General features: G+C 29.5%; 4 protein-coding genes across 5 annotated transcripts; 1 reads left to right on the top strand and 3 right to left on the bottom strand.

The window, feature by feature from the left end:
- Positions 1-7: 7 nt before the first annotated feature.
- Positions 8-4,063, bottom strand: LOC112689958. 2 transcript variants are annotated; one of them, XM_025563840.1, is made up of 2 exons: positions 3,810-4,063; positions 8-3,315 (listed from the first exon to the last, which is right to left on the bottom strand). In XM_025563840.1, exon 2 carries the CDS (start codon positions 3,102-3,104, stop codon positions 2,649-2,651), a length of 456 nt encoding a protein of 151 aa, XP_025419625.1. In that variant the 5' UTR covers positions 3,105-3,315; positions 3,810-4,063; the 3' UTR covers positions 8-2,648. The 2 variants fall into 2 exon arrangements, with proteins under 2 accessions (XP_025419625.1, XP_025419626.1); XM_025563841.1 differs by having other exon boundaries at positions 8-3,169.
- A 1,596-nt stretch (positions 4,064-5,659) lies between these two features.
- On the bottom strand, positions 5,660-7,006 carry LOC112689945 (the record flags this gene model as incomplete). The annotated part of the gene is made up of 5 exons (XM_025563824.1): positions 5,660-5,890; positions 5,986-6,050; positions 6,396-6,531; positions 6,609-6,670; positions 6,755-7,006. Coding segments are annotated over 4 exons (459 nt in total), but the record flags the coding sequence as incomplete, so codon positions are not given.
- A 403-nt stretch (positions 7,007-7,409) lies between these two features.
- On the top strand, positions 7,410-9,589 carry LOC112689950 (serum response factor-binding protein 1-like). The gene is made up of 3 exons (XM_025563829.1): positions 7,410-8,148; positions 8,296-8,457; positions 8,539-9,589. The coding sequence occupies exons 1-3, from the start codon at positions 8,113-8,115 to the stop codon at positions 9,538-9,540; spliced, it is 1,200 nt and encodes a 399-aa protein (XP_025419614.1). The 5' UTR covers positions 7,410-8,112; the 3' UTR covers positions 9,541-9,589.
- Positions 9,590-9,598: 9 nt separating this feature from the next.
- On the bottom strand, positions 9,599-11,680 carry LOC112689949 (chromatin assembly factor 1 subunit B). The gene is made up of 7 exons (XM_025563828.1): positions 11,561-11,680; positions 11,203-11,461; positions 10,999-11,128; positions 10,700-10,921; positions 10,547-10,643; positions 9,976-10,470; positions 9,599-9,918 (listed from the first exon to the last, which is right to left on the bottom strand). The coding sequence occupies exons 1-7, from the start codon at positions 11,668-11,670 to the stop codon at positions 9,630-9,632; spliced, it is 1,602 nt and encodes a 533-aa protein (XP_025419613.1). The 5' UTR covers positions 11,671-11,680; the 3' UTR covers positions 9,599-9,629.
- Between the last annotated feature and the right edge of the window lie 2,434 nt (positions 11,681-14,114).

The raw sequence follows: 14,114 nt of genomic DNA, 5'->3' as shown, positions 1-14,114 counted from the left end.
GCCCGTCGATAACGACGTACGGGAAAACCGTCCGTTCGACGAACCTTACACACAAATACTAATACATATATAATACAATCTACAATATTTCCACACAATGATCACAGGATTTAACTATATTTTCTATTTGTTCATCTATTTTGGGCCACCAAACATACGATCTCGCAACTGCCTACATTTTGACTACCCCAAGATGTGTGCTATGTAATTCGTCTAGAATACTTTTATGTGATTTATTTGGTATTACTACCCTATACCCTAACATCAAATACCCTTGCTCAACAGATAAATCGGTCTGTCTGTCCTTGTATGGTTTTAGATCATCACTAAACAAATTAGGCCATCCATGGGTCACATAATAATAAACTTTACTAATAATTTTATCTCTATTAGTTTGTAATTTGATTGCATTATGGTTTATCGGAAAATATTCAAATTCAATAAATGAAATATATGTGCTTTGCGGTTCACTGTCTATCGACATAACATTTTCCTTTATAGGTAACCTCGAAAGTAAATCTGACGTGTAATTATCGTTCCCTTTAATTTGCGTTCTAGTTTATACTGAAAACCCGCCAAGAAAACTGCCCATCTCTGAAATCTTGCTGAAGTCATAGTTGGTATATTTTTGTCTTCGCCTAAAATCCCAATGAGTGGTTAATGATCAGTTCTGATAGTGAATCTTTGGTATTGGAGATATTGAAATAATTTCTTAACCGACCAATAAATTGCTAAAGCCTCTTTATCCGTGACAGAATAATTATTTTCCGCTGCCACAAATGTTCTCAAAATAAAACTAATCGGTCGCTCACTTCCATCTGGCATTATATGTGATAAACAACCTGCGATACCGTCATCAGTCGTCAAAATAATAAGGAAATTTGGGTTAAAATGTACTAAAACTTTATCTGAAATAACCAGTTCCTTAATTGTATCAAATGCCTTCTGACAATCCCGAGTCCAAATAAACTGATTATTTTTCGTTAATAATTTGTAAATAGGTCTCATAATAATCGAAACGTTGGGTAAGAATTTAGAATAATAATTTACCATGCCCGCAAATGATTTGACTTGTGTTACATTATGAGGCGCTGGTGCGTCTACAATCGCTTTAATTTTATTTTCGCATTTCCGTAAACCTACCGCTGAAATAATATGACCTAAATACTATAATATAGAGTATATATCATTTTTGAAAAACTCACACTTAGATAATTTAACTTTTAAACCAGCTTTGCTTAAAATTTTAAATACTTTATCCAAATTAATCAAATGGTCTGCTCTGTCTTGTCCGGTTATTATAATATCATCTAAAAAGTTAGCTACACACTCATGACCTTGAAAAAGTTCGATTAATTTTTGAAATATAGAACTAGCTGGTGAGACACCTTATGGCAATCTGTGTACTTTAAAAAGTCCTTTATGGATGCTCCAAGTTAAGATTCTCGAATATTCTTCATCTAACTCTAATTGGTTATACGCTTCACTTAGGTCAATTTTACTAAATTCTTTTCCTTAACTCACTTTTTGAAATATTTCTTCAATTCTTGGTAATGAATATTTTACCTCCCGAACAAACATATTTACCGTAACTTTATAATCTGCACATATTCTAATTTTTCCATCACCCTTTAAAATTACACCTAACTTCTCCAATCTACATAACTGCTCTTCCACCCGTTTTTTATATGCGAAAGGAATTTGTCTTGGCTTATGAAAAATAGGGGTAGCGTTGTCCTTCAACCTAGTTTTGAATTTTTCATATATATATTTACCCATACCGTCGCTAAACAATTTTGAATATTTATTTTTTAATTGTTCGAAATTGTCTAACATGTTGATATTAGTTAATTTTATGTTAAATTTTACCATAAAATCTCTACCTAATAAATTCGGCCCTCCTTTTTCCACCACATAAATTTTTAAAATCTTCGAAAGTTTTATCTTTGAAATTAATGTTTGCAAAAAAAAAAACCCAATATATTTATTTTTTCCCCAGTATAACCATTTACATTTTTAAAAACTTTATTTAAAATCGTATTTTTATCAAATAATTCGTAAAAAGTTTTTTCCGAAATAATTGTTAAACCTGAACCTGAATCTAACTGTGCCTTTAATTTTATATCATTTATTTTTACGTCTAACATAATAGGTTTTGAATCGTTCGTTTCTATGTTCAAGATTAAGCTCTCAAACGTATTCTCCTCTACTTTCTCGATATTTAAAAAATTCGTACTTTTAGACTTATTACACATTACTGCTAAATGTCCTATTGAACTACAAAGATTACAATGATAATTTTTATATTTACAATTTTGAATACCCGTGTGCCTTTTACCGCAAACTCGACATTGATTGACCTTTGGTACAGTGCTGACTCCTTGATCCTTGCCCTTTAAATATTTACTGCTACTTGTTGATTGAAAATGCCCTTGTATCCGCGCTCCTTGGTCCCATGCATTTTTTTTATTTCGAACTTCGTGATCCCTGTGACTCAAACCCGTGTTTTTGAACTCTGCCGACGACATGTATTGTTTTTTATGAAAATGTCCTTTTTTGTTTCTAATCCAGTTGACTTGGACTGTTTCGTTGACTATGTAAGTTTCTTTTGCAAGTGCAATCTCGACAATTTGAGAAAAAGTTGTTTCTTATGTTGGTTTTTCCTCACAAATCCTGTCCTTGATTTTGCCCGATTTTAATCCGAATACAAATTTATCGATTAAAATGCTTTCAAGGTTGACACCAAAACTGCAATTTGCTGATAGGTTTCTAAATCTTGCCGTGAAATCCGCAATTAATTCGCTCTCCTGTTGACTAGCCGCATAAAAATGATTTCGCTCCCGGAAAATATTTATTTTCGGAGTAAAATGATTTTCCATCAACAAACACAATTCTTTAAAAGTTTTTTCTTTTGGAAGATCTGGTGTGCACAAATCCCTTAGCAATTTATATGCGTCTTGACCAATACAACTTAAAAATGCAGATTTTCTTAAATCATTTTTAATTTTATTTACCTCAAGAAATTGTTCCAACTGTTCTTGATAAATTTTCCAACTGTCACAATCGACATTAAATTGCGTCAAACTATCCAAATATGATGTCATTCTTTAATCAATTTTTATCTTCGTCGCCAATGTAATGTTTGTATGTTGTACGCTGAGCCACCATGCTTGAACACGGAAGAATACGTATTAAACACGATACAATATTTCTAATTGCCCGGGTCAACCGTGGTGCGAGCTTGATACAAGATAAAGAACATAATAATAATAATATAATAAATGCACAAGTTACATTATTGGTATCAATTTTAATCTGAAACCATTTTTTAAAATATAGGTTAATACATATAATTAACAACAAAAGTGAGCTATTTATTTATAAAAAAATATATGAAATATGTACCATATTCATCAATGACCATTGACAGTATTTTATTATAATTGATTTAATATTTTTAGAGAAAGTATCATAAATTAGTTAATTATATATTGAAAATAAAAGATTATTTATATATATATATATATATATGATTAATAATATGAAATTAGTTAAAATAAAAATAAAGATATCTCTAATGCAATAATTTTTTTAGATCTCAAACTATTGATTAAAATAAGATAAATATCTTCTATATTATGCCATGTTATACAATTTATGATATAACATAATAAACAATGACAGCCAAAACACAGGAAAATGCATAATTAAGAACAATTATTATCCAACAATATTTTTACAAACAAAACCTTCATCAACATTAAAAGCACTTATTGTAAAATTAAATATATATATGTTAATTTACTTACTCATTTCTGAAACACCGTAGACATGCAGTCACATTTATTATTTGTAATACACTTATTCACAAACATGAAGATTGATGCAACATATAAAACATAGAACACACAAAACACGTTTTCGATGACTCACGAAGAAAATCCCAAATATTCGGATGTCTTCTGTAGTAAGCCCAAGGCTAGGCGTATTTTATAATCAGCATTTAATTAATTAATATTTAATAATCAAAAATAACTTATTACGCATATTAATAAATTCGCCAAGGTCCAGTTAAATTTAATAATCAAAATAATATTTAATAGATTAAAATAGTATATGTGTAAAATAGATAATATATTAAATTCGCATATACGCAGGAAAACCAGGGTAAAGGTGAAAACAACACGTAGTTTCACGTTTTTACATAATAATGCTAAATAGAGGGCAAAATAAAGTAATATTAGAATTAGGCCACTCTTACGTCATGGGAACCTGTATAAATACGGGTTGAGCATTTAGCATTATTCAGATGTAGATAGGTAGTTAGACTGATCATTTCCCCTGTTAAATAAATTATTGCTCGTCGTGGACTTTGTTACAGCCACATCGCCGCGAGTATATAATTCTTAGCCCAGAATAACTTGTTATTTAATTTTTTTGTGTTTTAACTGTTTGTTAATTTATTGTGATAAATTAATAAAAACAGTAAGTTTATAAGTTTAATGTACCAGTGTTAAATTTATTCACCTACCTATCTCTCTCAACCCACGTCTCAAGATTTCATACAACGTGCTACGTCGTTAAATAATTAATGTGTCAGCGATCGTAGTGTTCTGCACGAAGCTCGCTACATAAGCTTGGTGTCAGGTGTGGGGTTAACCTAACCTGCACGAGATCGCTACACTTCCCATATGTACTAAAAACGTTGAATAAAAGGATTCCAGATAATTGTTAGCTACGGCCTTGGGCATATGGAGAGGGATTTCGAGATAAATTCCCTCTCAAGAACACAAAAAAGTATTATGATTTATGATAAAAATGGTGAAATCTTCTGGTAAACATACAATAATATGTCATTTAAATTCTCCCTTCATAAGAAAATTGAATGTACATCATTGAATATATACATAAATTGATTACCTTAAACCTTATTGCATTTGCAATAACCGAAATTACATTAGACACATGCCATATATTAACATTCATATTTATATTGTCAAATATGATTTAGATATTACATTAAGACACTCGCATTGCGAAGCCAACCAGTGAATGTATGGGTTGGGCCCTGCAAATGTAGATACTTTCGAAGGGGATCTTAAATGTTAAGGTTATTAGAAACCATGTCCCGTACAGACCAATATTCAGATGTGTTTTAGTCCGATCTTAGTAAACACTCACGCCAGTATAATTGTCAATTTAATTAAATACTGATAATTAGAATATTTCAATAAAAATAAATTTAACTTAGTTTGAGTATCTATATTGAAATTATCATAACAAACATCCATATATGAACTGTAGAATTGACTGCACGCAATGAATTAAAATTAACCAAATTCATTCAAATTTAATGACTTACTGAAAGACCAGAGAAACTAACCACACATAGTAAAGCAAGTTAGGTTTCATTTTACAATATGTATATGGTAATACTAGTAACGAGGAAAACATTTTTAGCTGAAGAACAACATTAAGATTTTAATGACTAGTAAATATTATGAATTTTAATATAGGAATTGCAGCAGAAATTTAAGTTAAATTAAGCCTACCTTGTAAAACTACTTATGAAATACTTAAGAAATATAACTTTAAATTAAAAAAAAACATGTGTATAATAGTCAACTTGATTTAACAATAACTATTTGTACATATTACAAGGTAAAAAAAACAATAATAAAATTAGTTTACAATATATAAAAACAATAATTGTAATATTTTATTATATATTAGGATATGGCCAGATTTGTCGTTGAACATAACCATCATTACGGTAATCAGTTTTCCTCACAAACATCAATAAGTCACCGTCTTGATTCAGCTGCTGTACACATTCTCTTATCATTATAGATGTATTTTCCCTCTCTTTTTTGGACATTTAATTTCTAACCTAGTAAAGTACATACAATTTACAGAAATGAACCATAATTGAAACCCAAAAAACTAATTATATGTATATATAAAAAAAAAAAATCAAATTATTACTTTAAAGCTATCTCTACATTGTTGAAATTCTATAAAGAACTGATTCTCAACAACAATCAGCTTTTCTGTTGAAAAAAATTAAAATATTAGTTAGTAGTATATTTTAGGGTTAACAATTAAAAAACATTTTATTATCATGTATGACTAACATACAATTAATTAAGCATACATATTAGACATACAATTAAGATTTATAACAATACATTCATAAACAATGAGTACTAGTGTTTGAAGTAAAAATTATTAAAACTTCTCTACACCAGATTAAGCATGTCAAGGTAATAGCACAGTTAAAGCAAATACAGAAAATATTAAATAAAAATAAATTATATATAATATTATATCCAAAATAAAATATCTAAAATACATATTAGTTTATCTGGCAGGTATTATAATAAAATGTTATTTACCTTTGTATAATGGAACCAACATACTAATTGACTATTTGGAATTACTTCCCTGATAACATTCATAAGAGCACGTTCATAATTAGTGACAAAACGTATTCCATTATAAAAAAGAGGTAAAATATTGCGTATTACTTTATTATTATTTACTATTTAATTTTTAGTAGTAAAGTAAAGTATTTAATTTATTATTATTATACATTATTAACAGTAGTTAATAATGTAGAGTAAGTTTCTTGTGTTTCACTCCCCAAAAGGGCATAGACCATTGGAAATGCCTAAATGAAAAATAAAACGTATTAAATCATGTCATAACTGTATATTAACAGTATTATAACCAGAAGGTATTGCTTACAACATACATCTTTGTAGAGTACTTGGAATGTTGGGAAAGATCGTAAGTCCCCTGACACTTGAGGAACAGTTTTATATGTGGCATCTACTCCAACCAGCTCTACTGAAGCTAACTCTTCACGATAACTATGGATCGCATCAATGTTGCCAAAAACAACTGCTACATTAATTTCATTCACAATCAGTTCTTGTTGAAAAAATGTTGAGGGTATAATTTGAAATGTGGATGGTTTGCGGTGTTTTTGGTCTCTGCAACCTTTTCATCATTTTCAACCTTTCTGAGGACTGAATGCACGTATACTTTGTGGCTGCTTCTTAGTGTCTACCAAAATTACAGTTCAATTACAAATTACAATTTAAAGAACACTGTTAGTCAGTTGTTAGCAAATAAATATATTAATAATAAAATAATGATTTTAATAGTATTATAAAACATAACAAAAATTAAATTAATCTAATCATAGAAAATTGTCCTAAATTTTGACTTTGTATAAAAACATGCTACAAGAAAAAATTAATAAAATTTAATATCTTTAAATCCTAACATATCTAGTAAAAAAGAAGCGAATTAAAATAATTAGTTTCATTTGAGTTATAATTTTATAACTCTGACATTGTATACACATAACAATGATTATACAATAAAAGTAAACTTACCTAATTATTTCACTATTATAAATGCTTAGAATTGACGATGTTGTATTGTATGATCAAGACTTCTTTAACTGATTGCATCCCTCAAGAATGATACATATAAGTCAAAACTAAGTAATTATTATTATTAGATTATTATTAAATATAATCGCTGAAAGTTTTTTCATGAAATAATCGCAGGTGATAGTCTTAAACAATAACCAATATGATAATGATTTATAATTTTAAAATGTAATCAGTAAACCGTTAAATACATAAAATACATAAACACAGTATAGCCTAATTCTTTGGCGTTAAATTCCTGGCAGTAAAAATTTTGATTCCGAACAGTTGGTGTTTCATGATAAAATGTTTTCTTATCATTTTTATCTCTTATCAATGAGGAGAACTGACCCAAGCCCAATCCCTTCCTGTTTTCCTACAGTGTCACCACCAAACACAGAATATTCATATTGTGTATTACAAATTAAAAATTATTCTGTACAACGCGCTTCACTGCAGTGAATATTTTTATGGTTATGGGAAATAAAAGTTCAGACCTAATGATTAACACAGGTTGAATTTGTAATATTCACTTATCACGTATTTGTATATGAATTATAATTTTCAAATTGTTAGATTAATTGATCTAAACTGTGATTTTTAATCAAAACTATTTATGATACGTAAAAAATTCACAATTGTTATATAAGTTAATGACTAACGTTTAGCAATGTCACCCTTATCTAAATTAGAACTTAACAATCAGGTAATTCTTCCAAATAGTTTTAAAAATTATTTATACTTCACAAACTTTTTCAAATTATAAAATTTACTTAGTTAATTCGTGATCAATATACAAAAAAAATTTTTTTACATTTTTTCTTATTTTTTAATATTATAATGTTTATTTTAGATTGTTTCCATGCGTCATATTGTGCGCAAGTCAAAAGTACACACAATAAATAAATTGTCAAGAGAAGCAAAAAAGTTAAAAGCAAAAAAAGGTAGTGAAGAACAAATTGTCAAAAATAAAAATAAAGCAGAACGTTTTGTTAACGAATTAATGGTTATAAAGGTACTTTTATTTTTATATTATTTTAATTATTTAATTTCACGTCATGTAAATATATTTATAGAAATTATTTTTCTTTTTTAGAAATTAAATGATGATGCTGTAACAAAATATGCTTTACAAAATGAAATACTTTCTGCTACAATATTAAATAATATAGACATAACCTTGGAAACCAGGGCACGGGCAAGATTGGCAGGACATAAGTTTATAGTAGATGCAGTTCAAAGTTTTAGAAACAAATATCCAGATTGGAAACTATGCCTAACAGATCTATTGAATGAATTAGGTTCTAAACAAAGAGCAAAAAATAAACCAAATGATAATAAAGTTGCTGAAAAGAATAAAAAAACAAGTACAAATGTTAAAGAATTTGAAGTTGCTGAGTATAATTCTGATGGATCTACAGAAAATGATGGTTATAAAACTCATTTAAATGAATCAGATATTAGTTTAGAAAAAATTCAAAGTGATCATTTGTTACATACAGAAAGTAATGATGAAAGTGAAGAGAATCAAGATACAGTTAAACCAGTTATTTCTAGTAAAACAATTGTAAAAAATAAAAGTTTAAGTAAATCTAATGAAACAACTTTACAAGTATCAAAAATAAAAGAAAAAAAATTACCCAAAATCATAGCAAATCCAGAAACAAACAAGTCTAATGATAACATAAATGGGAAACTTAATAAAAAAACATTTAAAAGAAAATCTAAACAGAATGTACCAATTAAAATTGAAAATAAGAAAAAAAGAATTATAGAAGATGAAATTAAACCAATTTGTGAAACTGTTGATTCATTTTTCATAACAGCAAATGATAAAGATTACATGTCTGTATACAAACCACTAACAGTTACAGAAAGAAAACTAGAAGACCCAAAACCTATAAAAGAAATTTTTATAAAAGAAAAAAAAGTTACTGTTGGTAAAAATAATAGCATGAGCAATCGGAAAGAAAGAAGGCAGCAAAAAGTTGAAGAACAGGTTGATACTTCATTACACCCGTCATGGGAAGCAAAACGTAAACAAAAATCATTGGCCAAGTTCGAAGGTAAGAAAATAACATTTGATGATCAAGATTAATTTACAATAATAATAATAATGTTTTATAATCTCATGTAAATAATATGAAATAAAATAATTATCAAAACAAATAATAGTGCTGTTGTTTATTACTGTAATTTTTTTTTTGTTTTAGGGCTAGAAAGTGTGACCAACTGTACTCTTTTTTTTGTAGGCTCAGAAAAATCAACAGTATTTTTTTCTTCCTTTTGTATTAATTTATCAGGGGTATTTAAAACTTCTTCATTATCTTCTTGGATGAATGATTCTTCCATTTCCATAGCATTAACTAATAATGTTTTATCCATGTATGGTTTGCCTAATTCTTCTTTGCTAAAGCTTATAATTGAACAAAACCCATCTGATGAAGACACAATGAGTAATAGTCCATCTGCAGACCTAATTAAAATAATAAATTTGTAGATAAAAAAATGGCGAACTAATTTAAATAATTACCATGACAAGTCTGTTAAACGGGTATAGTGAATATCACCAATGTATGCAAATGGAGCAGCATGTTGAGTGTCCAATAATAAAATACTTGAGTTTGTAGCAATAGCATATATCATTCTATATGGTAAATCAAATACAGATTTAGTATTTTCTTTTAGTTCAAACAAAACTGGTGAAAATTTAACTGCTACTGAGTATTGATCAAGAGATGGTACATATAGTACAGGTTTGGTAAACGATTTTCTGGCAAATACATAGCTGACATTAGTAGTAGTTTTATTTTTGTTTTGCTCATCAAATATTTCTTTGATACCAGAAGAGGTCACTAGAATTTGACCATCAGGAGAAAATGACAGACGCCGAAAAAAAGACTTTAGGGTATCATCATGGAACAATCTACTTTTGATTTCTTCACCATCACCTTTTTTCCCCAATGGAACTGACTTGTCACATTTATTGAATAATTTACAAGTTTTAGTATTAAACACTCTTAGAGTTCTACAGTTAACAATAAATAAAAAATGTTTAACTTAAAATTAGTACACAATATTGTTAAAAAAAATTTATTACTTACCTATCACTACTTAATGTAGCAGCATATTTATTCAAGGGATCCCATGAAACTCCTTGTACAAATCCTTTATGATCATTAAGTATAGCTTTATATTGTCCTAGAAATTTTAATGTTTAAAAAAAATAATCAAATTCAATAGTTAAACTATCTTACCCTTGTCAACATCCCAAATAATTGCTTTGTTATCAACACCACCAGATATAAGTCTTTTAGAATCCGGTGACCATGATATATCATAAACATCTTCAAGATGGCCTCGGAGTACACAATGGCATATCCATTTCTCAAGATTTTTTGAGTCATCGTCTTCCAACAAATCTGGACGTTGCTCTGGTCCATTTATGGATTTGAATTTCCATAAGACAATAACAGATTCTAAAAATAAAATAACAACATTACTCACATAAGTTGAATTTACAATTCAGGTTAAAAAATATGAATTAATGATTTACCGTCGTCACCGGTAGCTAACCATTGTCCGTCAGGTGAAAAACGTACAACATTTACTGCTTTTTGATGTTTGGTTAAATCTGCTGCAAACTCAACATTAACGTTCGAGCCTTCTACTTTGATTCGCCACACCTAAAACACAAATTTGTAAAACAGCAATTACCACAAGCTCGATTGACTGAGATGATTGACAAATAAATAGTTACGAAAACATGAGAATCGGAGCCACCAGAAGCTAATCGGTAATAGCCTTCCTCAGTAGTGGTCGGTTGAAAGTGAACACTGAGTACAGGGTCACGATTGTGCCAAGAGATCTCTGGAATCACTAGTTTCATGATTGTCCAAGTGAAATGTGACAATGTAGCGTAAGACTGTGTTTTCTGAAGCAGAACAATAATCCGTGTAACGATGACGGCAGGACAAATGTATTTGTTGGTGAGGACCACACGCGTCCAACGAACAATACTGAAAACAATGAATGTTAACAATGATTTAGATCAGCAGAAGTATCAACGACCCAAAACGCCAAGAGAATAAGGCGATTGACATGATTAGAGCGATTACCATCGATTAGTGATCCCGGTGTTCAGTTGTTGTAAAACAATTTTTATAGTGGCCTTGAAATTTGCCGGGAAAATTTTTATCAACACATTAATAAACATATGTTTTAGCATTGATTATAAAACTATATTCAATGATTTTAGTCATGTCATCGATTGTATTTTATAATACACTATTTTATTTAAAACTATTTTTTTTTAACTATTTGTTCTATCATCAATGGTCATGTGCATCGCATGAAAGATAAAACCTCGAACATCGGGTCGTTATGAATCATGGATACAGAATATATCCATATCATAGATACTATGATACAGTGGCGGATATAAGGGAGGCCCGAATGTCCTCGCCCCCTCCCATTTGTTTAAGTTAGATTTTATTAATTCAATAGTGTTAAGTTTGTAACGTTCAAGAATCGAAACGTAAAGTTGTGTGCGTTGCGAAAACCTAAACGCTGATTATTATTATTATATAGCTCCAACGCACAGCCGCGGTTCGCAAATAATGTTGCTGCTCGCTTCCCCCCGTTAGTACCTCATTGTTCAAATGATAAATATTACCGGCCAATCAAATTATATTTCAATAATTTTTTAAAAAAAAAAACATCGTTCGAGTCTCCGTGGACAGCTAAGCTCCGGAGAACGAGGACTTGACCCATCACTGTCCAACCACCAACACCTTCATCAGCCCAGCAGCCTCAGTGGCACTCCTGTGAACTCAGAAGATTATTGGCTGTTTTTCAGATCTCAAGATGTGTGGCTAAGGTCAATCCGTCTCCGTCGTTGAAAAATTCCTCTTCCAAACGGTAAATAATATTATGACCCTTTTTATTAATTGCCTTGGCCAGCAATATTTATTTCTTTAACTATTTTTCTTATATTAAACTCTATAACTTTATGATTATTATACTTTATTAGGTACGAAATATTGTCGATTTTTATTGACCAATATTTTCATATTTATTTTTCATATTCATTTCATATTATTATTTCACATAAATATGTTTTATGAATATTTTCATTTATTAATTATTATGTTTTTATCATCTGATTGACGTTCCTTTGTGTCGCTATGGCATTTCCCCTCAGTTGCCTATATTTTTTTATTTAAATAATTTTAGTTAGTAATTAGATTATGCCTGTTGAATATAATATATATATATATATATATATCTTTGACCGACAATCTTAAGAGAGTAAATATCGTCATGAATTTACCCTAGGTGCTAGTCCGTATATTTCCCAAACTCGACGGGTTATTTTATAGGCCAAACTACGGACTTTTTGTAAAATAACGGACCTGCAGTCATAGTTTTGCGACATCCCCTACAAATAGTATAATCAATGGCGTGGCAAACCATTTTCCCGACTGAGTCTCCAAATGATAAAAAATTGTGAAATGAAGGTCCGAATTTTCACTGTCCGTCTCTCTGGATAGCACCCCAAAATAAACCGTTTGAATCATTAAGACATACGATATAGATTTTTTTTTTTTCAGTTAAAGTGATCCTCCAGTGGATTTTATACGTAGGTATACCTTTACGCCGACACTTCCCAAACTCCTTCCTTGTATATTCTTATATTATTTATAATATCATATTTTATTAAATATCTTGGTCATGTATTTTATATTATTATATTTTGTATATTTGTTATGGCGATTTGTGTCTCGGTCATGAAATGTTCATTATTATAACTTATTTGTATTTTATTATATTGACCCTTATATTTTCTCTCTTTTGATATTATCACCGAAGTTTTATACCATTCAGTTTTTTTCTTCGGTATTAAATTAAACTTAATTTTTCTTCCCTTTAAATAATATAAAGACAAAACAAAAATAATAAAACTCTTTTCTTTACCCCAAAAACCAATGGTTATTTTTTATTTATTATACCTATTTTCTCCTAATTGCTATCTATGCATCCTTGTCTAGGATTATGATGTGTAGGATAAAATCTTACAGCTCCGACAGAAATGTCTCGGCTGTAAGTCAGCAGGTTGGCGTGCCTGTCGACGTACGCTCGTCCTCGTGGAGCCCATTACTACGGCGCCACCATGCGATAAGTATTCCCTAAGAACCATCTAACGAACGAAGCGGGGCCGAGACGTCACAAGTTTTTATTTTAATCTTTACACTTTTATCTTTTATATTGTTTCGCTGAAAAATATTAATATAAATGATATAATAATAATATAATGCTATAATGATATGAGAATTTCCAAACATTCAACTTTTACTGATTTTGGCAATATTACACGAGGCAAATAAAAATATATTATAGAACAACAATGGGGAAAAACCATTTAAACGGGTTAGCTTTACTTAATATCCATAAACACCAAAATATTGAAATTACAAATTAAACTGTTTAACTTCTATTTCATATTGTGATACTACAAAAAAAAAAATATTATACAATCGACTATCGAGATGGTCCCCACACACTGCCGCGGTGGCGGTGGCGTTAAATTTGTACACACGTATTGTAATGGGATACTCAATTATTATATGTAATATCATTGATTATAAATAGAGACCGGAATTATATGCACTA

Source organism: Sipha flava, unplaced genomic scaffold, assembly GCF_003268045.1.
Source record: "Sipha flava isolate LNK unplaced genomic scaffold, YSA_version1 486_pilon_pilon, whole genome shotgun sequence".
Classification (NCBI taxonomy): Eukaryota; Metazoa; Arthropoda; class Insecta; order Hemiptera; family Aphididae; genus Sipha; species Sipha flava.
Note: the sequence above shows the minus strand (reverse complement) of the source record. Positions and strands in the feature narration are given on the sequence as shown.